At 39.4% G+C, this 26344-nt stretch overlaps 2 protein-coding genes across 4 annotated transcripts in view; both read left to right on the top strand.

Moving 5' to 3' along the window:
- Window positions 1-13474, top strand: part of dagla (diacylglycerol lipase, alpha) — a 61525-nt gene extending 48051 nt beyond the window's left edge. For 2 of the 3 annotated variants that reach the window (XM_057834747.1, XM_057834739.1), the window contains 3 exons: window positions 7423-7589; window positions 9445-9462; window positions 10229-13474. In XM_057834747.1, coding sequence (XP_057690730.1) covers window positions 7423-7589; window positions 9445-9462; window positions 10229-11273 — 1230 coding nt within the window. In that variant the 3' untranslated portion in view covers window positions 11274-13474. The remainder of the gene's footprint in view (window positions 1-7422; window positions 7590-9444; window positions 9463-10228) is intronic. The other variant, XM_057834755.1, reaches the window with a different exon arrangement.
- Window positions 13475-15563: 2089 nt separating this feature from the next.
- Window positions 15564-26344, top strand: part of ext2 (exostosin glycosyltransferase 2) — a 52099-nt gene continuing 41318 nt past the window's right edge. The window contains exons 1-4 of the mRNA XM_057850406.1: window positions 15564-15709; window positions 17480-17822; window positions 17881-18104; window positions 24738-24827. Coding sequence (XP_057706389.1) covers window positions 17508-17822; window positions 17881-18104; window positions 24738-24827 — 629 coding nt within the window. The 5' untranslated portion in view covers window positions 15564-15709; window positions 17480-17507. The remainder of the gene's footprint in view (window positions 15710-17479; window positions 17823-17880; window positions 18105-24737; window positions 24828-26344) is intronic.

The following is a 26344-nucleotide window of genomic DNA, read 5'->3' as shown; positions in this document are numbered from 1 at the left end:
AATTGATTCTGTTGAGTTGAATGTGTGAAATTTCCATCTTTAATCTTCATCTTTCCGTTCATATCTTTTTACTCACATTGCACTAATAGCAACGCATGGGAGCCCTTCCTCCTAATCTGGTCGGTTTGATGGTATTCTCTGGCACTGTTTGACAGTGTGTTCTGGTATCAGGATGTTAAGGTCTGTTTGCATGCGGAGAAACCACTTGGTGAATTGCCCATTGTTACACCTTCCAAGTTAAATTTGAGGTGATGGTTGGATTGGGTGACGATACCTCTATATTAAGATGTACAGTGCTATGAAAAAGTATCCCCTCCTCCTCAAAATCATTTTTGTGTAGTTTTCCCACTTTATGACTATGATTACCATCCCCTCCTCCTCAAAATCATTTTTGTGTCGTTTTCCCACTTTATGACTATGATAACCCAAGTAAACCTGAAATGCAGTTTCTAAATAGGAATTTCAGATATAAGGCACAGAAAACCAAATCAAAGCTCTTTGGCTCGCTGTGGAAAAAATAATTTGCCCTCTCGTTGGTAGATCAATGATTGATTGAGGCTAAAGACGTTTTGGGGACATCTTGGATAATTTTTCACTCACTACGTACAAACCTGATAACCTCTAGACATTTTAAGCAAGTCTCTCCCACAAAATGAAGTTGTCCAAAAGGTCTTGGAAATCTGCACAAATGCCACGATTCTAAGGAATTTGAAGAACATATGAGGAATAAAGTAAATCATATCTTTTCGTCTAAAGAGGATTAGAAAAGCCATTTAAGACTCTAGCAAACAACAGCGAAAGCCATTTTCGAACAGTAGATAAAATATGGAACAGTGGTGAACCTTCCCACGAATGGCCGGCTTAGAGTAATTACCCGAAGAACATAGTGATGAGGCCTCCAATATTTCACAAAAGAACCCTGGACAACATTTAAAGATCTTTTTGCCTCCTTACTTAAGGTCAGTATTCTTGGCTCAACAATATGGAAGAGACTGGCGAAAAAGTTAAGTTGCAAGGGTAACCACTGCTCAACAAAAGAACATAAGAGCTTATCTGCCTTCTGCAAAAAACAAATACAAAGGGTATCCGCGGGGTCTTAAAAAAAAGTCTTAAATCCATTAATTTGAATTTAGGGCCTTAAAATGTCTAAAATTCTCCTAAAATCTCTGAAAGGTCTTAATACAAGTCATTAAATGCAAGTTTGAAAGGTCTTTAAAATCTATTGACGTTACTTTTATTTAGAAAATAAGCATACGTTTCAGTCCCACTTTTAAATGTTTCGAATTTTGAGTTCGCTATAACGTAACTACAAAGTGGAACTACCTGTGTTACCTGGTCAGAATCGGACACAAGCAGGTTTTGTTGTGCGCACACAGTTGCATGTTGGCACTTGGCAGCTTAGTTAGCATAGTCATTAAAGGTGGGAATCTTGGGGCACTTCACGATTAGATTACGGTTATAATTCAGAGGCTACGAGTTGATTATAAATCGATTATTGATGCACACCCCCCACCCCAGCTATTTGCTACTTTTAATGTTTCGTACATTAGTTACAAAAATAGTACAAAAAATCCTCTCAGGCTTAAATAAACTACTATTTTAGTATCAAATTAACAGTTGAAAACAGTAAATAAAATACTCAAGTCCCCATTCTGTATCAGCAGCTTTAAACTACATTCAATCTTCAACATAATAAATCATAGCATTTTGCAGATAAATATTTTTATCCAACTAAAAGTGAGCTCAGGTATACTGTAAATAACAGCCAATGTGTACTACTACTTCAATACAAATGGCTCAAAAAAATGATTTTCTGCTTTAAGTTGTGTAAACATGAACATGTAAACATTAACTGGTTTCCCAAAGGTACAAATAATTAAAGCATTTTTTAAAAAAACAGCACCGCTTAGCAGCTCAACCATGTTTTATATATATATATATATATATAAGTAACCTTGTTCATTGCTCTTTTTTGAAGCACATGTGCTTTTAGCTCCCACTCATCAGTTATGAAATGTGAAGTTACTGTAACAAACAATTCGGGGGCTACAAATGTCCAAGCATCACACGTAACAGCGACTATGTCTACATTCGACAGCGATGACATGATTTCTACTTTAGTCTGCTTGTAGAGAGCTGGTGCTCTGTCAAATTTTGCACCCCATCAGAAATTACAACTATGCGGTTTTGCGCATGTGCATGTTAAAAATGGCCACGAATACCGTGGTTACAAAGTAAACACTACAAACTTTCTTTAAATAAAGGAATATTTACTTATATTTGATCATGGATGGACATGTAGAAAAGTTCTGCTCAGACACATACTGCCATATTAGCGGCACACAACAACTGCACGCCACTCTTTTACTGTTTACGTCTTCGCCGTGTCGTTAAGCATTAATTTACGCCGTATTCGTGTTGAACATGTATGTTTTAGATGTAACTTGTTTATTTAGCACCTTTGGATAACATTGAGAGTACAACTGAATGTAAAAGAGGGCTTATTCACTGCCACAACACTGCCACAACAGCTTTGGGAGCAAAATATTATAAGGGTGCAAAATTTGGCAGAGCAGGTGTGTCAGTGTAACGGCGTCGGGATGGGATGACGTACCTCGGCTCTATTGCTTTTGAAGGAGATAGTACCTTTTCTTGTAGGCACCGTCTGTTTATATTCCTCTAACACACCCAATATAAAATAAATAGCACTTATACCATAGTTTAAGGAAAACAAGCAGAATATAGGGCATAAAAGATACACAACGTCCTCTTATCACAGAAGCCCACGAGTGATGCATGAGCAAGATTGACACACCAACTGTCGCAATCAGTTCTCCCGGCGGGACGCTCTATCCCAACACAAGGAGCCCCGGAGAACGCCCGATATCCAACTGATAACATGACTGACAAGGCTCCAACAGCCCCTTTGACGCTGAGGTGGCAAAATCCACAACCCTCGTTGCTCGGACAACAGTAGCTCCCGAATCCTCCTGTCCAATCCACAAACAAACAATAATCCCAAACACACCCTTCTTCGTGTCCACGGCCCGCCCCGCGAGAGCCTCCAAAAGACTGATTGTTTAAATAAGCATTGTAATTTTTCTCGGGAAACTTTTGTTGACTTCTGATATGGTGACCTTGGAATGAGCTTGCCTCCCCGCCTGAGTGTTTCTGTTTCGCCTTGCCGTTTTGATCTCTGTCAACCTGAATAAATTGTCAACTTGTTTTCAGTGAGCCTTTTTTTTTTTTAAACCTTTCAAGATGGAGTCGGTACAAAGGGTTAAGACTAAGGTGAACGAGCTGAGTTTTCCCTTCTGGCCAGATTGCCGGAGTCCCGTTGGCCTGGGTCGTAGAAGCTGCGGCAGCGCAGGTCCGGCGGTTTGGCTGGCGCGATTCCGGCAGTCTGACTAGAAGGTCAGATTCCTTCACTCTCAACATTCTTAGATATCCCCTATTTCTCGAAGGCAATTTTGTTGTAAAATCCAAAATAATTCCACACGTCTGCTTTTAAATTTATGTGAGCTGGTCTGATCTCACGGAAAAGTCGGTTGCTTAGGTCAGCCATGCTTGTTGCTATTTTGTATCTAGCAGCATGAGTTGTGGGTGTGTACTATCAGCGGTGCGTTCCTCATTTCGTCCCGAAGGCCGCGCCGACTGTGTTTTAGTTCCACTTGGCATATTTAAATAATTTGAATATGGATATTTGTGAACCGTTCTTAAATCTTCCATGGCCAAATTGTGAATAATCTAAGAATCAGAAATTTCACACACTTTTAATAGTCATAGCGGAGAAAACTAAGCGGAACCGATTTACAGTGGTTACATACAGTACATGGTTAAGTGCAAATGTAATGATATATGGTTTGAGAACGTACAGTTCAGCGCATGGTTGAAGTCTGGGGGGGAAATCGTATAAAGCACACTGCACTTTGTGCAAGAAAATTTTAAAACTTGGAGAATTGTGTATCAAGGCATCGGAATTCCATAACAAATCTGAAAAGCACAAGGCAGTCATAAAATGCCAGTAGCAAATGCTGTTTGTGGTTCACATGTTGGTTCACAAAAGAGAAAGTCCTAGTGTTGTTGGTTAGGCTAAGCATTATGTATCACATTGTGAAAGGGCTGGGAATAAGTTCATAAACTTCGCAAGTAATTCCGGCCCTCCAATTTTCCTTCAAATCTTTTGTACGTTTTTTGCCGGTATCGATGTGAAATTGGTCTTAAAATTCATTATGGTCTTTAAAAAAAGTCTTTAAAAGTCTTAAGTCTGGCTGGTTGAACCCTGCAGAGACCATGGTACAGTAAACAATCCTCTGAATGATTCTTAAGACTTTTTAGTGAATATTGCATCAATTAACAAGAAGAAAATAGATGTTTCGGAAAGTGTGTTCCTCTCGTTACATCTGTCGTATCCACAGGATTGTAGAAATAACATCATCACCCAACTCTACTAGTGTGACTGTTGAGGGCAGCTTTGCAATTGTTGATTAATTGCTCATGACCTAAATGACTTGCTGTGGCCAGAAGATCCTGAAGGAGACGGTCTGGGCATCAATTGGCGACCTCAAGCCGAGCACACAGGGTTTCTTCAACAGGATAGTTATCCAAAACACACAAGCAACTAATGAATGGCTTGAAGAGTAATATGAAGGTTTTGGAGAAGCCTAGTCAAAATCCTGTGTTGGATTCGATTAAAATTCTGCCGCATAACCTTCAGAAGGCCAGTTATACTCGAACTTTCCGGTGTTGCTGAATTAAAACAATCCTGCTATAAAGAGTAGGCTAGGATATTCAGAGACTGTGAAAGACGAATGGCCAGCTATACAAAACTCACCCTCAGTTGTTGTTGCTGCTGAGGGTGGCCCAGCCAATTGAGGATGAATGCTGTAGAACAAATGGTGCAGTAAAGAGTCTAGGAGAGAGGGTTTTCTTTAGATACTAAGGTGCATGTGTGAAAGGCTTCTTTATCTGTTATTTGCTTCTGTTTGAAATTATTAAACATACAAGTGAGGAGGCCATGCAAAAATATAAGAATTTGAAAAAGGAGGGAAATACTTTTTCACTGCACTGTATACTCTTATTGAAGTGTAGCAAAATGTGATTGTATGCGAAACCTCTGGTGTGTCTGCAGGTGCTGGAACCATGTAACCCTCTGTCTGAGCAGGAGGCTCTGGATGTGGAGGCGCTTGAGGTCTATCAGCCTACCAGTGCCACCACTGTGCACTTAACCTCGAATACAGAATCCCACGCTAACAGTATTGCCCATGACCCGTCCTCCCCCACCTATAACGACCTGTTTGCCAATGCCTCCCTTACAGAGACCCAAGTGCTCTCTCTCCCTAAAGTCTTTTCATCTTCTTTTACGGATGCTGTTAATCCCTCTGACCTCCAGTCAGCAACTTTTTCAGTTGCAGAGAATTTACGCATTCCATCAGAAACCCAAACCGACTCTCCTTACTCAGTCCTTGCAGTGGATGCAAGTCCTACTCCTAAAATCTTGCCCAACGAGTCCCAAGAAAACAAATACTGTAAAGATGGGAACAGTATCACATTTCAACAAGAAGTGTAGTTGAAAGACTGTATCACATTCAATGTTATGCTTAGCCTTTTTTTTGTGTGTGATGTCTTTTGAGAATCCATATTTTCTCTTCTCACTTCTGGCTACGGTCATGCTGTCAGCGCATGTTAACTTACGCAAAACTGCACAAATTAATTTAAATGTGCTAATCATATTACTGACAAGTCCTTTAATACTGTGAAAATCTCAGTGAGATTGTTTTCTTCAGTTGAAGGGAGCAAGCTCTTTCTTTGAGAAATCAGACTTTAAAAGCCTTCATTGTGAGTCTTTTGCACATAGAAAGTTGTGACTGGAGGCAACAACAAGTCCAAGCAAGTTCCACAGAGAAAGTAAAACAAGAAGGGGAAAAAAAGCATTCCAGGGAGCAAATGACTCTTATATTGCAGTTGCTGAAACGATTTCCCGTACTACAGTCCATCAAACTAATGTAGGGAGTATACTTGGTTAAAAAAAAAAAAAAAACTAATTTGGGATTTCTTTATGCATCTTTTATGGTCCAAAACCCACATTCAGCATTTTGTTTCTTTCTATGCCTCTGCACGTTTGGTCAAGTGCTGTGGCATGAAACTCCCCCACTTCTTCCCTCTAACACATTTTCTTTTGTTCACAAAGCTTCCATGGTAATGCCTTCCACACTGACTGCGCTTTCTTCCTCAACTGGGATTTCATTTGTGTCCCACTTATGACCTGTGTTTTCCCAAGACACATTCCTCCAATCCTTCCAGGGAATTGGCAATTTCTCTGCAGTCCTAAAATAAGGAGAAATTATTGATAATGCTGGTCCATTAAATTATTTCCCATTTTTTGTTGCGGAAAGGGAGCAAATCTTTTTCAGCAGAATAAGGATGATGTAATCCTCTATGCATACTGTATGTTAAATAACTTATCATGCACCGTTAAATTATTGAAGCATAAGGGTTTGCAGAAATCGCAAATTATATACATTAAGTGCTAATTTTTGTTTTGTCTGCATTCTGACTGAAATTTTGCTTTTCCTAACTGTTGTTTTAAATACCTGTAGGTTGTCATTTGCAGCAGTCCTGCACGAGCTAACCATTGGCAACACCCAGCGATGTAAAACGATGCTGTATTTATTTGCAAACCTGGCCCTTGACTGATATTTTCCCTCACTGAACATTTCAAATTCATTTTACATTCTTCTGCATTCTGCTTTGTTTTGTGGTCACATTTGCATGTCCACTCCTTTTTTTTCTACATTATGTGCCTCTGTCATGTGTTTTTAACTTATTAAAGATACCTACATACTGTATATATGTGTAATTGTTGTATTGATGTGATTTTATATTTTTTTGTCGATTGTATATAGAGTACTGCAATCATATTGTATGCTATTTCCTCAAATACTGTAGGACTTGGGTGAATCTTCCTCAGGCTTGCATGACTCCACTGTGGGTGTTTAATGTCAGTTGGAGTAGGTGTAAGCTCACCTTTAGCTTGCACTTACATTTATCTCAGCCACTATGTACTATCACGATAAATGTTTTGCAGTATCTGCAGTTATAGATGGAATGTAGATACACACGATCTGGCTGGTTAAAATGTAAACTATAGAACCGATCCTACTTTTATCCATTTATTCAATAATCTGTAAATTGGGTGAGTACTTCCTGGTTTATTGTGACCAAGTGACCTGCAGTATACAGTGCATTTGTTTTTAAATACTAGATAACTTGCTGATAAATCTATTTTGTATCTTCAAAAACATTGTGTTGAAGTTAAATTATATGTTAATCCTCCCATTTTTCCCCTTTATTTTAAGACTTCAGTGGAAGCATTTTTGCCATGCTCCTGTAGTCATGTGTGCCCATCTGTGTTGGTGACAGGTTTTGGAGAACTACAACAAAGGAAAAACGGCTTTGCTCTCTGCAGCCAAGATTATGGTGAGCCCGACAGAAGTTGATTTGAACCCTGAGAGTGTGTTCATGGCGGCATCTGCGACAGCCCAGCAGCCAATGCCTACAGCCCACCACCGCAGGAACAGTAGTGTTCGGTCAGTATTGATCACCATTGTGGGTGTTTTTGGGTGTAAAATATTCAGTGTTTCCTATAGTATCATGATATATAAACTGAAAAAAAAACATGAAAGCATTCAACCCCTTATTTTTTGTGAGGTAGCAGCTTAATGATTACAGTGTATCACAAAAGTGAGTCCACCCCTCGCATTTCTGCAGGTATTTATTATCTTTTCACGGGACAACACTGACAAAATGACACTTTGACACAATGAAAAGTAGTCTATGTGCAGCTTATATGATATAGTTAATTTATTTTCCCCTAAAAATAACTTAAAATATAGCCATTTATATCCAAACCCCTGGCAACAAAAGTGAGTACACCCCTTAGTAAATACGTACATCCCTAAATGTCATAATTGAGTACTGCTTGTCATTTTCCCTCCAAAATGTCATGTGACTCGTTACAGGAGTGCTGTCAGCATTGCTGCAGAGATTGAAGAAGTGGGGGTTCAGCCTATTAGTGCTCAGACCATACGCTGCACTCTACATCAAATTGGTGTGCATCGCTGTCATCCCAGGAGGAAGCCTCTTCTGAAGACGTTACACAAGAAACCCCGCAAACAGTTTGCTGAAGACATGTCAACAAAGCACATGGATTACTGGAACCATGTCCTATGGTCTGATGAGACGGGCGGTCCTTCTTGTGTACTGTCTTCAGAAGAGGTTTCCTCCGGAGGTGACAGCCATGCACACCAATTTGATGTAGAGTGTGGTGTATGGTCTGAGCACTAATAGGCTGACCCCCCCCCCCACCTCTTCAATCTCTGCAGCAATGCTGACAGCACTCCTGTAACGAGTCACATGACATTTTGGAGGGAAAATGACAAGCAGTACTCAATTTGTATATTTAGGGATGTACGTATTTACCAAGTGGGGTATTCACTTTTGTTGCCAGGGGTTTTAGATATTAATGGATATACTTTGAGTTATTTTGAGGGGAAAATAAATTAACTCTATTATATAAGCTGCACACAGACTACTTTTCATTGTGTCAAAGTGTCATTTTGTCAGTGTTGTCCCATGGAAAGATATAGTTAAATATCTGCAGAAATGCGAGGGGTGTACTGACTTTTGTGATACACTGTAAATATGATTAGCTTATGTTCCTCAAAAATCTTTTTAGAGATGAGAAAACTGAAATTTAGAAATATAATCATCATTTATTTGCTCTAATGTGATGCTTCAAATTTACATAAGCCAAATTATGGGAAAAATATGCATATAAATTGTTGGGTCAGGAGTACCTGCTTGTGTGTATGAAATTAACCAAGTAAATCTCACGTTTGCTGTCGTATAACGCGTAACAATACAGTGGTACAAAAGAACATAAAACTGGTAAATTGAAATGTTATACACTTGGACTTAGATTTTATTATAATTCAGATATGCCCAGATACAGAATGATTTTTTTTGCATTTGGTAAAACTGCTCATGTGTAAGCTGTCTTCTTAGGCTGCTGTAATTCAAAAATACATAAACGACCGGATTTTGAAAACTGTGACTTGGTTGTCAAACTGTTAAATCCAATTAAAAGGTCACAATAGTGGAAGCCCTCATAGCTGACAAAGCATAAGTGAGCAGACATCGGAGCCTCAAATATTTTTTTTCTTTAACTAATGATGCGTTTTCTGAAATATGTTAGAAAATCAAACATTTGTAGCACAATGCGTCAACAGTTGGGCTAAGAAAAGTTCCTATATAAAGACCATAACACAAATACTGTATGACTTTCAAACCAACATTACCTGCAACTAATTTCTACTCTTGTTTTCTCAAACTTGTAATTCATGTCTGTTTTGTTTGGTTTACAAAAAAAAAAAAAAAAAAAAGACAAAAAACACTGTTACGGTAAGAGAAGCATGTGATCACTACTCTTCATAATGTGCACCATTCTCTCATGTACGCATGCACACTGTCTGACCACAGTGCAGTTACAACGTACGGTAGTATTTAGTTATCTCCAAGCCCTTTCTGGTTCAGTCCCTGTCCAAAGTCTGTGTTTTAATAGAAGTAGTTGATGTTACCTTTCCTACTTTAGAAGCACTCACTAGGATGCTGACCTCCCACTTTCCTTTCAGTCTTTCTTTTTGGTGCCTACTTAATTTTAAGAATGCAATTTTGCTATATGGACAAAGGTATTGAGACAATTTAGCATTACACCAACAGGAAGTGAAATGGAACTAAATATCAAGTTTGTTTCATCCCATGTAGCAGCAACAGGGTCTTCTCTTATGTACACATGTTTGGAACATCTGTCCATCCAGAAAAGCACTGGTATGGTCAGTAAGAGGGCCTGGCTAACAGTCTGTTCTAGTAAATCATGTTTAGGGCCTTTGTTGGAGCATAGAAAGGTTTAAAGTTTTGAAGTACAATCCACTTCACTATTTAAAATTCTGGGTCATAAAGCCTACTCGCACCTCACTTAAGAGGTATGTCCCACAAGACCTTTGTCCATATTGCACTGTACGTGCAGTATATGTTTAAGCACTGACCATTTGCCATTTTTCCTTCTTAAAACCTTTCCTAGTACATATACAGTAGTTGATTCATGACAATGTTGTCTTGTTAGTCCTGCTTCCCTGTCACTCCTATCCTTTCTTGTCCTCTCCTCTAGTTCCTGTGCCCAGTCTGAAATATCTCTGGATGGTTTCTCTGAGTGTCCTCCTCCTCCAGTACCCGTAGTGTTGCGTGGAGCACGGGAGCGGCTGACTGTGGAGCTTAGGGACCGCAAAGCTCCATTGGCTGTCATGGAAAGCCTGTCAGATGCTGAATCTGTTTATAGCCTGGATTCCAGGCGCTCCTCTGCAGCGCTCAGAGGTTCTCCAATGCTTAGTAGCCTCCCTTTCCCTTTGGATGCCCCAATTCCTGAAGAGAATCCATCTCTCAGCTCTCGCACGGAACTGCTGGCTGCTGACTGCCTTTGCCAGGCGACACCGGAACACCTAGGAGAGATTGGGCCTTTCTATACACCATTGGACCCTGTATCTAATCCAGAGTACTCCATCCAGTTGTCCCCTGCCACACCTCGCTACAGTGGACATTATTCCCCTGAGGCTTTCAACGTAGAGCAAGTCATCTACCCTAGAGATCCATTAGAGTTCGAACAGATGCCGGGCATCTACAGCCCAGGTAGCACTCCAGACGCTCCCCGCAGTCCACAAATTACTTCGAGAGCAATGGATGGTGACAAGGAAGAGTGGGAGTTCAGCATGGAGACTAGATCAGCAACTTCCCCTCCGCCGCCTCAGCTATCAAATGGAAACCCCAGCCGGACAGTGCTGGAATTTGCCCAGTACTTGGACTCTTTATTTAAACTAGATGGCAGCAGCTCACCTCCAATGGATCTGTCAGATGGGGAGTCAGAGTCAGGACGGGGATCTCTCGGACACATTGAGTGTGTGGGAGACGAACCCGATGACAAACAGCTTCTGGCCAGGGCAACGTTGGAGCCGAATCTGGTCCCCAAGCCCCCACGCACTTTTGCCGGATCTGCTGACCCTTCTTCTGGCATCTCGTTGTCACCATCCTTCCCTCTCTCATCATCTGAGGAACTCAATGACCTTTCGCCCGGTGAGGGTGCCCCACCTGCCATTGACTCACTACGAACATCCAACCCCATCCATTGCCCTGAGGAGAACACTTTGTCCTCTATGGTCTAGCTCACTATAACAAACTAATGCCAAATGAAGTGGCACAGTCACCCCCCATCAAAAAGTAAAGAAAAAAAGAGAAAAAAAACATATCACCGTATGTGCATGCGATGGAATGTAGTCACTCATCAGAGACCTAATGACTTACCAACTCGCCAATAATATCCATTCTTCAGGTGTCCCTCCACCTCACTTGAATGATGTTTATAGCATTTTCACACTATTGCAATGAGTACAAAAAAAAAAAACAGATACCTCTCTGCATGCCAGGGGGCTGTGCTGCTTTTGGGTGGAAATGAACAACTGTAGCTTCACAAATGCCGTTGCAAAACAATGTCACGAGACATTTCAGCCAATGTTATCCCTTGACTTAACTCTAACAAAGAGAGAGTCGATAACTTCGCAGGGAATCAAAAGCTAACACTGTAGAAGAAGCTAGTTTGCATAGGCACATCTTCTCGGGTTGATGTACTCTACTACTTCCTGCATCCGCAACAGCGTATTTTCTTTCTGCTTTTTAGTTTTCATTGTTCAGTCAGGAATGTGAAGATGGACATATGTCAGTCAGTGGAAGCGTGAAGACGTGACACAATGTTCCTCAGGTCTGTACAGAGTTGGTGTCGAGAAAGAGATTGTGTGTGGTTGAAGTCATGTGTCTTAAACATTTGGTGATTGTGACAAAGTTATTACAGATGCCTATGAATGTTTTTGATGCATTTCGTTTACTCTTTATAGTGCATGATATTTCTTTTGTCTTTCCTTTCAAAGAGATTTTGTCACGAAGCCTCTTAGCTTGACAATTGGGTACTCTTGCGCAAAACACCTTTGCTTAGTCCCCTCTTTGCCAAATAATTTAATACAGTGATATTGCCAAATGTATTTCTCAGATGTACTTTTGTATATGTTTAATTCTTTATTACAACACTAAAAGCTATGTTTATTATATCCTTCTCCTGTCATTCCCATGGAGACTGTTACACACGACAGGAAAGACACCACGTTACCACAGTTACCACAACATATTTTTGTCAAGCACCAGGCTGCAATAACCACCTAGCTCATAGTTGTTTTGGTTTCCAAGGCTCTACCGCCTTCATGGTTTCCTAGTTTTGTTCACACAAATGCTGCCATCATGTCAGAGAAAGCCTTTCCTTTTTAAAAGTAGTTGAGTGCAAATGCAGGATCCCAGACATAACCAAAACATATTTTTTGTAATTGTCCCAGGTTACATTTTCTCTTGGTGTCAAGGTGCTTTCAGACATAATTGACATCAGGTGTTTGCTTCCCTTTAATCTGGTCCGCCACACTCTTCCTCGAGGTTGGACTGCATGGCTAAATGAGCTGGTGTCAATCCTATATGTGGCATACACTCTTCCATATCGCCATGTGTGTAACAGGTGAACAGGGGGCTTACTACTTGCATTATTTATTACGATAAATGGTTTCACTTTTATTGCTGTATTTGATGGTAATATTATCTTTATTGCTCTTGCATCAGATTGGTGTTGGTGTTTTTTTAAGCTTCTTTTTTTTTTTTTTTTTTTTAATGAATTTCCTAGGAGTTGTTCATTTATTTTTTTTCCCCCCTGTCCAAATAGAAATGTATTTAACATTCAGCTATTGAACATTTACAAATTTGCCATAGTGGTGGGACATTCAGCAGAATGACCTCTGGTGGGATGCAGAGCCAGGAGTCGGCGAGATCTGCACATTTTCTGTTTGGATCAACAGTTGTTACTCACAGCATATCTCACATTTTGCCAGTTTACAGTACGTCACCGTACAGATCATCTTGCCAGTCTCACTTCCCTCACACAAACACAATTAGTTTATAAACACAATAAATTATTAAGCTCCAAACCAGTCAGTGAACTGTTTGGTGATAGTGTGTATAGCACCATTCTCTGTATTATTTATGCAGATGTCATAAGAAAATATTTAATTCTAATAGTTGCGTAGAGAACAACTGTACAAGACTCAATAGCTTTATATTTAAAAATTTTAATATTGACATATATTACAAAAAATATTTCATCTGAAAGTTATTTATTGAAACTATTGGAAGAATTTACAAATTGTTCTATACAGAAAGAATATTTGCATATGTGTCGTCTTCATGTTTACCTGGTTTGCTTCCTTCTCCTGCCCCTAATTGGAATGTATGTTATCTCTCCCTTATTTAACTTGCCCGCTATGGAATAAATCATAAAACCATGGTCAGAAGTGTCACTGTCTTGTTTTCCCACGAAACTATTGTAGATATATAAAGTGATGTGAAAAAAATTAGGACACACTATGGAAGCCTGTGTGTTTTCAAACATATTTGGTCAAATGGAGATTTAATATTTTTAATAATCTTGAGAGATTCAAGTAATAGAACAAAACAAAACTTTTTTATATAACTTTATGTAAAATGTCATTATAAATAAATGCAATTTATGTTGAGGAATACATTAGGACACTCCCACATTCAATCCCATTTAAAATGGCTAAATTCACACACGGGTATCTCATCAGGTGCACATGATTAGATCTTTACTTAGTGTTTTGAAAGAGGCTTATCTTATTTAAACCTTACATTTAGTTTGGTGTGCCCCTGACTGTTGAAGTGAGAGAAAACACCATGGTGAGATCAAAGGAGCTGTCTGAGGCATTCAGAAAGAAGATTGTAAACCCTTTTGAGTCTGGTAAGGGATTTCAAAAGAATATATAATCAACCATTCCACTGTCTGGAAAATAGTCTACAAGTGGAGGACATTCAAAACAACTGCCAACATGCCCAGGTCTGGCCGTCCAAGCAAGTTCACCCCGAGAGTAGACCGCAAGATGCTAAAAGAAGTCTCCAAAAACCCTAAACTGCCATCACTGGACCCACAGCAGGCTCTTGCTATTGTAGATGTGAAAGTGCTTGCCTCTACAATCAAAGACTTCACAAATTTAACCTTCATGGGAGGTGTTCAAGGAGGAAATTTTGTTCTACAAGAAGAACATGAAGGCCAGACTGAAGTAAGTTTGCCAGAGTGAATGTAGACAATGATAAGGACTTCTGGAAAATGTTCTTTTGACAGATGAATCTAAAATTGAATTATTTGGACACCAGAACGGAGGACATGTTTGGCATAAACCCAATACAGCATTCCAGGAAAAGAACCTCATGCCAACTGTGAAGCATGGAGGTGGAAGTGTCATGGTTTAAGGATGCTTTGCTACAGCAGGACCTGGCCAGCTCACCACCATAGAATCCACCATGAATTCTATTGTGTATCAGAGGGTACTTGAGGAACATCTGAGATCATCTGTGAAAAAAAAGTAAAGCTGAAGTGAAACTGGACCCTGCAACATGACAATGACCCAAAACTTACCAGTAAATCCACCAAGGACTGGCTGAAAAGGAAGAAATGGAGAGTCCTGGAATGGCCGAGTCAAAGCCCATTGAGATGCTGTGGAGTGACTTGAAACGGGCTGTAGGCTACATGCAAGAAACCCCTCAAACATCTTACAGCTGAAAGTATTCTGCGTTGAGGAGTGGGGCAAACTTTCTTCAGAACGATGTCAAAGACTGGTAGATGGCTACAAAAAGCGTCTCACCGAAGTTATTTCAACTAAAGGGGGTAACACTAGCTATTAGGTCGTAGGGTGTCCTTTTTCCTCAGTTAGAATATGCATTTTTGTTGATATATTCGGTTTAATGAGTAAAACTGTTAATTTTGTTTCCCTGCAATTAAATCACTTTCTTTTCCAGAGATAAAGAAAAACAAGACAGACATTGATATGAGAACATTTCTTAATAAAGAAGTGAATATTTAATGGGGTGTCCTAATTTTTTCACATGACTGCATGCCCTTTTTACCCGCTATCAAATATTTGAACGAAACAATTTTTGACAACTTCATCAATTAGAATTTTTATTTTATTATCAAGCTTCAAATTTAAAAAATATTCAGCAATAAAGGTGACCACCGTATTTTGAATGCCAGACACAGACAGGGAAACAGAAATACAAAATCAAGGATGCAAACGTTAATTGTCAAAGTAAAATGAAGGCTCCGTATTATGGAGGACCAAATGGGACAGAAATATATAAATAAATCTTTAAATAAATACTTAAATGTGTCATTAATTAATTGAATTTGGAATTAAATAAAAGTGTCATTGAATGTCATCAAAATATAATGACACAAGTATTTATTTATGTATTTCTGTCCCATTTGTATGGCGCTAGATCAGTCCCATATAATGAACGGCAAATTATGGGTCTTCATAAACGGCACCTTTGAGAGCGCGGCCACTAGAGGGAGTGAAAGTTTTATTTGACCATTCCTGAGTCACTGAAACATACAAAGAAGAGACATAACTTCCGGGGGATAACGGTAATGTTGCGAAAACATTATCTTCAATCATGAATTAACACCGAAGTGTCCAAATTGGATCTAGTTCACCTCTTGGTAAGTTAATAATCCAAAGCTTTAACGAGAATTAACAATACAACCACGATCATTTTCAATTGTTGGTATTTCCCCTGCACCTCAGATGACATCCAAAAGCTAATGTAGCTTCCATCACCTTCACGATAGCTTCTAAACTCTTATAATGAAAGTGACAGATCTTTCTTGTACCAATGTATAAGCTGTTTTATCGTGGCACTGAACTTAAAGTACAAGAAGTCATGTCCGATGGCGGCGCAAATTAAAAACATCGCTAGACCGTGGAGAATTAGAGGGGTTGTTTGTTTGTTTATTTATTAAATTGTATTTTCTTGGACGTCCAACGGCTTCTTAATTTAAATTTCCAAAACGCATTTACTTTGGATTACATCCGTTCTTCACAAAAATGAAAAAATGATTGTCTTGCTGTGATTTATGCAAAGCGATCTGTGTCTAGCTGACTTGGGAAATCTGATTAATATACGTATGATTTTTTTTTTTTTTTAATAGAACTTTATTGAATTCCATTTGGTTCAGACACGTGTCGAATTAAACATTAACAATAGGGTGACCATATTTTGATTTTCAAAAAAGAGGATACTTGGCTTGGCCTCGAGATACTTAAATTTTACTCGATTTCACCCAATGATGCTTTATCTCTTCAATATTTTTGAAGTGTGCCTGCTCCGTCTGGATAGAAAATTCAGTTTTATAACAAAATAATAGCTATATAACCAAAGAAACCAATTCAAATTCTCAGAGGTTACTCAACAGGCTTTATTATTCCCTAAAATAATACAACGATTATTAAAGGGGGGGAAAAATGGAATGAAATAATGATTTAAATATATATTATGCCTCTTCTGTATTAGCGAATCATCCTTGAACAAAATAATGTCTGTCTTTTCAATTCTTACTGTACAAATAACTAATCTGAAATTCATTCATTCATTTTCCATGCCGCTTTTTCCTCATGAGGGTTGCGGGGGTGCTCGAGCCAAGCCCAGCTTGCTCCCGGCAGTAGATGGGGTACACCCTGAATTGGTTGCCAGCCAATCGCAGGGCAGAATGAGACATTCAACTATTCATGCACACACTCATACCTCAGACAATTTAGATTGTTCAATCAGCCCACCACGCATGTTTTTGGAGAAAACCCACGCTTCTCCAATCAGCCTACCACGCATGTTTTTGGAGAAAACCCATGCAGGCACGGACAGAACATGCAAATTCCACACAGGAAGGCCAGAGTCTGGGATTGAATCCTTGATCTCGGAACTCGGTCACCGTGCCCACATACCGGTATAATCTGAAGTAATGTTCTGAATATCTCTTCTTTAGAAAATCCAGTTATAACAAAAAGCTCTTTTCTTTTTCCAGTGAAATAATGTAAAAATCAAATCGTAGCCTCACAACAACCAACTAATCTACAGGCTCTCGGGGAATACATCACAGGCAGCACAGTACTGTAATATTCTTTGCAAAGCGTCAGTCAATCCCAAGGAAAATAATGTCAACCACACATTTTCATGAATTTATAAAACCCAGCCGGACGCTCTGGTCAGGATGTATAAAGTGGACATGTCCCGGTAAACGAGGACATTTGGTCACCCTAACTAGCAAGGTCATTCTTGAAACTAAAGTATTTAAGGGTCCGATTAAAAATGTTAAAATCTTTCGTAATGCCCATTAAATCAATAATCTTGAGGTCATATGCAAATTCAATATTTTTGCAGTTATTATCTCCCAAGAAAAATGACGTGGTTTGTATTTGTCACCATGTTGTTACAGTATTTAGGTGGACAGGGCGGTGCCAAACATGTATGCCTCAGGTAAATACAGCTCCCGGGGACCTGCTCTTATCCCACGGATGAAAACCAAGCACCGTATATACTACATCACACTCTTTTCCGTGGTGTTGCTCGGCCTCATTGCCACTGGGATGTTTCAGTTCTGGCCCCACTCCATAGAGTCCACAGCTGAATGGACCGTAGACAAACGTAGCGTTCATGATGCTCCTTTGGTGCACCTCCCAGTCACAAGTCCTATTCCGGAGAGGGGGGACCTCAGCTGTCGCATGCACACGTGTTTCGACGTGTACAGATGCGGCTACAACCCGAAGAATCGAATTAAGGTAAGAGCCCTCGTGAACCTCTGTGAGTCAGTGTTGCTAATGAAAGTTCTTTGTTTAGGTTTACATCTACCCACTCCAGAGATTTGTTGATGAACTCGGGGTTCCGATCAGCAGCACTGGACTTTCACGGGAATATAACGATCTCCTCAGTGCCATCTCGGACAGCGATTTTTACACTGATGATGTCAACAGGGCTTGTCTTTATGTTCCATCGACTGATGTCCTGAATCAGAACTCCCTGCGAGTCAGGGAGACTGCTCAGGCCCTGGCAATGCTTCCCAGGTAAATAACTCACTTCACTTCAACTCTTGGTATTTGTATTTTTTCCCATGAAATTACTGGTTTAATTTGCAAAAGACCATGGAGCTTTTACGCAAAAAAAATATTGCAATTATTTTTGATAGAATATTCAATCTCTCAATTGTTTGGATTTTTTTAAAGCACATTTTGAAATAAAATGTGCAGTCTTTGATGGCTACCAGTTAAAACGGTTGATTCAGTCTCTATTTGGTGTTTGGTAAAGCACCGTTTACTAACTCTCGGGCAAAAGCACCATCTAATGGGCCACAAATTTATTTTAATTTTCTACCGATGGCCCGTAAACTCTTGTGGGCGGGCAAATTCACTGTATGTTAGGGCTGCTACTGCACCCAACCGACTAATTTTTCAGGCGATTTGTGGGGTTTGACAACTGTTGTCCTAACTTGCTGATTGCTTGACAACTGGTTTTAGCAGCATATATATTTTAAACATGCTAATGCGGAGAAAATAACCAAATCAAAATGCACAAAGATTATTTCTCTCGCTGAAAAAAAGGGACCTAGTGAGTCGTTGAACTGCTGACCTTGATATAAATCTAATATGTAGTACCAATACCTGCAATACCTAACCAAATTGATAAGGTATGCGAGCATCGAGTGTTTTCATGTAAATGGGAGTAGGGTTCGCTTTTAAATATTCATTATTCTCATCATGTTTTTCTTCTGTCCCATTGTCCTCTTTCTGTAGCAACATGTAATCTTCCTTGACTGACAATCTTTTTATGGTTAAAAAAATGTATTCAGAATATTTTCAATTATTTGTTTTAGCTTTTTAAACGAATGGATTTTATTTAGACATAAAGTTTATAAATGCAACACATATCAATGGAAATGGAGGAACTCCTGGTCTAAAACAGTGGTCTCGAAACTTTTGTGCCACGTACAGAATTTTGACAGACTGATATAGCAAGAATTAAACACAAGTCATGTGCCGAAACAGTTTAGATCTTTTGATAGCGTCATTTCCTCTTGCAAGCTTGTAAAAACAATGTACTGAGAGGAGGTTATGTGCCCAAGTAGGACTGCTGATATTCTCTTAAATAAATGTTTTGATTTTGTTGGAGCGTCTTTGGGAAAGAGGCAGAGGTTACGCTGGTGTGATTGTCAGCAAATTACAGCCTTCTTTTTATAACACATACAGAAAATTATATGTACCGTATTTTTCTTACTATAAGTCGCAGTTTTTTTCATATTTTGGCTGGGGTGCGACTTATACTCTGGAGCGACTTATGTGTGAAATTATTAACACATTATTATATCATTTCACATTTTATTTTAGTGTTTTGGAGTGACACTGATGGTTTGGTAAACTTTTTTGCATGTTCTTTATGCTATAGTTATCTGAATAACTCTTAATAGCTATGTTACGTTACCATACCGGCCACATTTGCTTTTCGTTGTTCGTGCATCATGTAACATTATCATACTGTACACTTATTCAGCATGCTGTTCTGTATTGTATTTTTATTTGAAATTGCCTTTCAAGATGACATGTTTATTCTGTGTTTGATGTTATCAAGTAAATTTCCCCCCAAAATGCGACTTATACTCCGGTTCGACTTATATGTTTTTTTTTTTTTTTTTCCCTCTTCATTGCGCATTTTTGGGCTGGTGCGACTTATACTCAGGTGCAACTTATAGTCCAAAAAATACAGTAATACATTTCTCCTCAAACCCTTATATCAGAGTGTCTCATAAACAGTTCATTATATCCATATATTTTGTAGTGATGTCCCCATCCGGTACACAGTATCGTTATTGGCGCCCGATAATGCCATTATTGGAGTATTGGACAAAATTGGATTTGGTCACCAAATCTGATCCGAATCCAGTAATAATGTAATCTAAATAAAACCACTTGGCAAATACTGTATGTCCGCTGAGTGAGACTACTTTTCTTTAGAAACTAATGATGGCAACACATCATTGTGTAATGCAGTTCTAAAAAGACTAATTTCCTTGAGGGAACCCTCCCAAGGGATTAATTAAGTGTATAGACAAGTTTCCTGAGCGAAACATGGGCGGCACCATATTTGACATTTTCTGCTACGGACTTCCGGTTTAGACAGAACAGCATGAAGTGCGGTTGAAGTAAGCGGTATGTAGACGGAGTAGTTAAACTGCAAAATCAAACGAGAGGAACCCACAGAATTTCCAAAAATGTATTCAGCACGACATAGATGAGGCTCCTTGACTTTCTGTGTGTGCGTGGTTGTGTGAACTCCCGGAAGCGCCTACAGTATATAAATATAGTTGGAAGTGGAATGTTTTGACCAGCTACAAGATATGTCTCCCTGATTGCATGTTTGTTCTTATCACTTCGTTGAACGTTCATGGACGAAATTCTAACAATCTGTGCAGCCTATGTAGATGATGTACAGTGGGGAGAACAAGTATTTGATACACTGCCAATGGATTGGCAGTGTATCAAATACTTGTTCTCCCCACTGTACATAATTTGATGTACAGAACATGAGGTGTAGATTGATACGCCGGCCACGTGAGTGACCAAAAACAGGTGAAATTAGAAATAATATTACAGTTGTCGAATACAGAAGTGCTGACATGGATTTTGTTGTTACAAGGAAATACTACAAGGTATTTTTCAACTGGTTAGATTATAGTTATAGTATTATGAGCTCATCACACATGTCCATATAAACACAAATAGTAAGTCATTCTTTTTTATTGCCGATATTGATCGGAATAAAACTTTTGGTCAACATGATTCCATTTCTTTTTTATTTATAACAATCGGTGCATGTGCAAAAAGTGTCAATAAATGACAATCTATAAAATTATTAGAAAAATATTAACAAAGATGAAGCATAAATTGAGCCTGCCATCATCAAGGTGGAATGCACGTAGTCTCGGTATATGTCTATCAACATAAGTGTTGTTGTGAGGCACATCAATTTGTCTTCCCTTGCCTAACAGCATTTTCTACAAGTAAATAAATGAAAGAAAAAAAAAAAAAAACTTGTAACACTTCCATTTATACGTTTAGGGTAAAAAGCCCGTGTATGACTTGTAGTAGATGCGTGTTTGTTTTCCATTTCTTTACCGTTGTATAGCTTCATTTAGCTAAGCTAGTGATGTCTCAGCTGTGACGCAACACACAGAATTATAATCAAAGTGAACATAATTGGACTTGTTATTGCTTTGTGGTGGCACTGACATGGTTCCACATCAGCCTTCATGAACACAAAATTCCGGTATTCATGTATTAGGACACACTCAGCTCTGCTGATGTGCAGGCATTAGATGCGCTGATTGCGTTTCCATCCACTGCCAATAAAATACAAAAATATTTTGGTTTTGGTGACTCTAACACATTTCTTCATGTTGTCCTCCCATGTTGTGATGATGGCAGATGGATCCGGTATTTCCATATTGTCTTTTTTTGACAGATTTTGATGAGTAATACCACTCCAGCTCAGGTGTTGTTTTGGTGAGAAATGTGGAGAAATGTGAAAGTACTTTGGAAACTTGTCTATTCAATTGAATTGAATTATTTTCATGAGGAGGTACCAGCTGAATCCAGTTTGATAAAAAAATATACACTCACCGGCCACTTTATTAGGTACACCTGTCCAACTGCTCGTTAACACTTAATTTGTAATCAGCCAATCACATGGCGGCAACTCGGTGCATTTAGGCATGTAGACATGGTTTAAGACAATCTCCTGCAAACCGAGCATCAGTATGGGGAAGAAAGGTGATTTGAGTGACTTTGAACGTGGCATGATTGTTGGTGCCAGAAGGGCTGGTCTGAGTATTTCAGAAACTGCTGATCTAGTGGGCTTTTCACGCACAACCACCTCTAGGGTTTACAGAGAATGGTCCGAAAAAGAAACAATATCCAGTGAGCGGCAGTTCTGTGGGCGGAAATGCCTAGTTGATGCCAGAGGTCATAGGTAAATGGCCAGACTGTTTCGAGCTGATAGAAAGGCAACAGTGACTCAAATAACCACCCGTTACAACCAAGGTAGGCAGAAGAGCATCTCTGAACGCACAGTACGTCCAACTTTGAGGCAGATGGGCTACAGCAGTAAAAGACCACGCCGGGTGCTACTCCTTTCAGCTAAGAACAGGAAATTGAGGCTACAGTTTGCACAAGCTCATCAAAATTGGACAATAGAAGATTGGAAAAACGTTGCCTGGTCTGATGAGTCTCGATTTCTGCTGCGACATTCGGATGGTAGGGTCAGAATTTGGCGTCAACAACATGAAAGCATGGATCCATCCTGCCTTGTATCAATGGTTCAGGCTGGTAGTTGTGGTGTGGGGAATATTTTCTTGGCACTCTTTGGGCCCCCTGGTACTAATTGAGCATCGGTGGAACGCCACAGCATACTTGATTATTGTTGCTGACCATGTCCATCCCTTTATGACCACAATGTACCCGACGTCTGATAGCTACTTTCAGCAGGATAATGCGCCATGTCATAAAGCTGGAATCATCTCAGACTGGTTTCTTGAACATGACAATGAGTTCACTGTACTCAAATGGCCTCCACAGTCATCAGATCTCAATCCAGTAGAGCATCTTTGGGATGTGGTGGAACGGGAGATTCGCATCATGGATGTGCAGCCGACAAAAAATTTGCACCAACTGTGTGGTGCCATCATGTCAATAGACCCTACTCACATGACGTCACAACCACGCCGCGCCATGTTGTCCGTCTACTTGTCGTGTATACGCATTACCGCTACGTAAATTCCTCCTATTATGGTGTGTTTTTCTGCTCGTTAACATTAATAATCATAATGGTGAAGGCGTGTGTGGCGGTTGGTTGCAGTAACAGAGAAGATAGACGGAGAGACTTGAAGTTTTACCGTATTCCGAGAGACCCGGAGAGGAGAGCGAGATTGACTGCTGCAATTCGACGAGAAAACTGGGCTCCAAACGATTACCACGGATTATGGAGTAGTCATTTTATATCTGGTAAGATGCATTTAATATATATTTAGAGGGTTTTGGGCTTACAACCACAATTAAGATCATTGCGAGGCTAATCGCCGACAACATACAGTTTAAATTCAAGATGCTTATTTCTTCCACCGTCATTACATTTTGAATAATATTTAGCTGGTACCAAGTGAAAGAAGCTGGCCTCATGTCCAAACCTTTTGCAAAGGGGGCCAGATTTGGTGTGGTAAAAATGCGGGGGGCTACCTTGGCTGATTTACATAGAACAATATATTTAAACAAATTTTACCAAGCCCTTCTGTGTGTCACATTTACTTTTTTTTTTTTCCATTAATACATAATTTCAACAATCTCGCCTTTGTGGCGTTCTCTTTCGACACTCGGGCTCTTGCGAAATGCTGCTGCTGTGAAATTAAACTAGCTTCTAGTTGCTATAATTTCTCGCTGCGTATCTTCCCTGTAATGTCGTACATGTCAGCGTGTCTTGTTCGGTAATATTATCGCGTCACATTGAACTCTTTGAAAACAGCGACTGTCTCTTTGCAAATCAGGCACAGTTGTTGTGTGTTTTATAGAAGAAATAGTCCAATATCCACCTATTCTTGAAGCGTCGGCCATCGCAGTCAACTTTTTTTTTTTTTTTTTTTTTTTGATTGTCGCCATTTTAGAAATCAGACAGGATAATGTTGCTTAGAGTGCTGCTCTTAAAGTTTTTCAAACTTTTGTGAGATTAGGCTGATTTTGTGTGGACAAGATAGTTGTAGATATCAGGGTAGCAGATGTCAGGCAGAGAGGGCGAAGACAGCGGGTCGAAAAATATCGATTTAGGCATCAAATATGGATCTGGCAAATGGATAGACTGAAGCTTTTCCACATAACGCCTTTTATGCAACGCATCCAATGAGTTTACAGCATCTGAAAGCACTGGGGCTTCCATGAATTGCTCTATAAACTGAACGACTAATTGAAACCATTGAGAATAGGGCTAAACAGAGACGGACAATATGGCGGCCGGATACAGCGACACGTCATTCTGTGACGTTGGTGAGTACGGTCTATATGGACCAAACTCTCTGAGGAATGCTTCCAGCACCTTGTTGAATCTATGCCACGAAGAATTAAGGCAGTTCTGAAGGCAAAAAAGGGTCCAACCCGTTACTAGCATGGTGTACCTAATAAAGTGGCCGGTGAGTGTATATATTTTTTAGATTTTTACTGGTCTAAAAATAAAGGTATTGGATCGGTACTGGCAAGATTAAAAAAAAAAAATCAGAAGAAGAGAAAAAAATCCGATGTAAAAAATCTAGCATCGGGACATCCGTATTATTGTGGGCCGCTTTCACTTCCACAATTGCTGCCAATACAGGTCTTTATTTTTATTTATAGCATTTTCCAAGGTATGCCTTGGTGATGACTTTGCCACCATTTTCTCTCACACTAATCTTTTCTTTTTTTAATTTTCATTTTTCTTTTCACTTAGCCCTTGCTTCAAGAAGAAACAAAATTGCCTGTGTCTCAATAGTGTGATAACACCAAGACCTCATGTTTGATTATTTTTGTGATTAATTAATTTCTTTTTTGGGTCATAAAAAACAAAACCTGTTCATATGACTATATCATTGTCAATATGTATTTTCAACATGTATCTTTTTTTTCTTTAAGGTGGAACAAGGGGATGAATCACCTACTCTTTAACATGTTGCCAGGAGGTCCACCAGACTACAACACTGCTTTGGATGTGCCCAGAGACAGGTAGGTTGATCATAAAAACATTTTCTTCATGAAATGAATGTAATTGCTAAAGAAACACTAAGCGAGGGACCCAGGCGGTGGTCATTGGAAAATCGTGAAAGGTATAATGTGTAGCATTTTTCGTTTCACAAACAAATCAACGCGTGAGTGACGTAGTAAGCGCCAAGTGCATGTCGGTAGGTAAAATACAGGCCCAGAAGTAATGTTTTATTTACCGGTATGTTGGAATTTCCAATTAAATCCTCAGATGATCTTCTGCTTTGTCAACTATTATTATGTGTGTTTTTCTTCTCTTAAAAATGGTTCTTATAATGGACTTTGCGGTAGGTGGCAGTGAGCCCAAAAATGATGGATTGTGTGCAACCTAATGTTTTGGCTAGATCACACAATCAAAAGCAGAACACACATATAAAGAAATCATTTCCAGAAGGTGAAGTATATATTTACAAATAGCTACAAATAGATATCCTCTACATTAAAGTGATGGTTTGATGTGAGATGATAAACAATATCTTTAGATGTAAGGAATTTCCTTAGCTCATCCAGAGCATCTATTTGGCATGAAACTTTATCGGAACCAGGTGTGGAGGGATTAAATCTATTTCCTTTGCCCCTGAAGTTGAATGGAGTACCAAAAATATCACTCACATTAACACATGACAATAGAGTACTTTGTAATGGAGCATTCACACCGAACGTGAAGCGAACTTTGGCTTTATGTTACCTGATTAATCTAGCTTGATTGTGGTAGTACAGTAGTTGTTTACACACGGAACATGAATTTGATTCATAGGCACCGTAAGCATTATAGAAAAGTGTCGCTTTACTATCTCACAATGGTTTGGTTTCCGGCACAATCGACAACTGAAAAGAATTAATATTACTTCCTTGCTCACCATTTCCCAGGCCAGCACTTTTTGACGGCTTAGGGGGGTCTTAAGTTTTCGCTTTTGGTTTTCTTCTTGTCGTTCTTCTTAGGAATGACACTAAAATTGCTACTCCTCTGTTATTCAAGGACAGCTCAGAATGATATCTGGTAATTATATTCTGAACAATCCCACCTACTATACAAACTACTATACCCACCATAGATAGATGGGCTTGGCTCCAGCACCCCCGTGAAGATAAACGGAACAAAAGATGAATTAATGAATTCTAGGAGTGTATACACATCGATCCTCGGAGCCTGCTTTTTAATTTTTGGTCTCGAGGTTGATTACTTACATTAATTGGGGTGGCGTGGCTTAGTGGTAGTTGTTCTCCAACCAAGAGGTTGTGGGTTTGATTCTCTGCCCTTGTGATCTCATCTAAGTATCAAAATACCGAACACCACGTTGCTCCTCGTGCTGCATCATCAGTAAGTAAATGAGGATATATCGTGTCAAAGCGCTTTTGATTGCCTTAAAGAGGTGGAAAGGCGCTATAGAAGTGTAGGTTTATTTACCATTTAATTGCAAATCTGTTGTTGCCTGTAGGTTGCAGGTCAGCCAGTAGAGGAGCCGATCAGTCGTAGTTCA

The sequence above is a fragment of the Corythoichthys intestinalis genome, chromosome 1 (genome assembly GCF_030265065.1).
Source record: "Corythoichthys intestinalis isolate RoL2023-P3 chromosome 1, ASM3026506v1, whole genome shotgun sequence".
Taxonomy (NCBI): Eukaryota; Metazoa; Chordata; class Actinopteri; order Syngnathiformes; family Syngnathidae; genus Corythoichthys; species Corythoichthys intestinalis.
The sequence above is the reverse complement of the archived record's forward strand: the minus strand, read 5'-3'. Positions and strand labels throughout refer to the sequence as shown.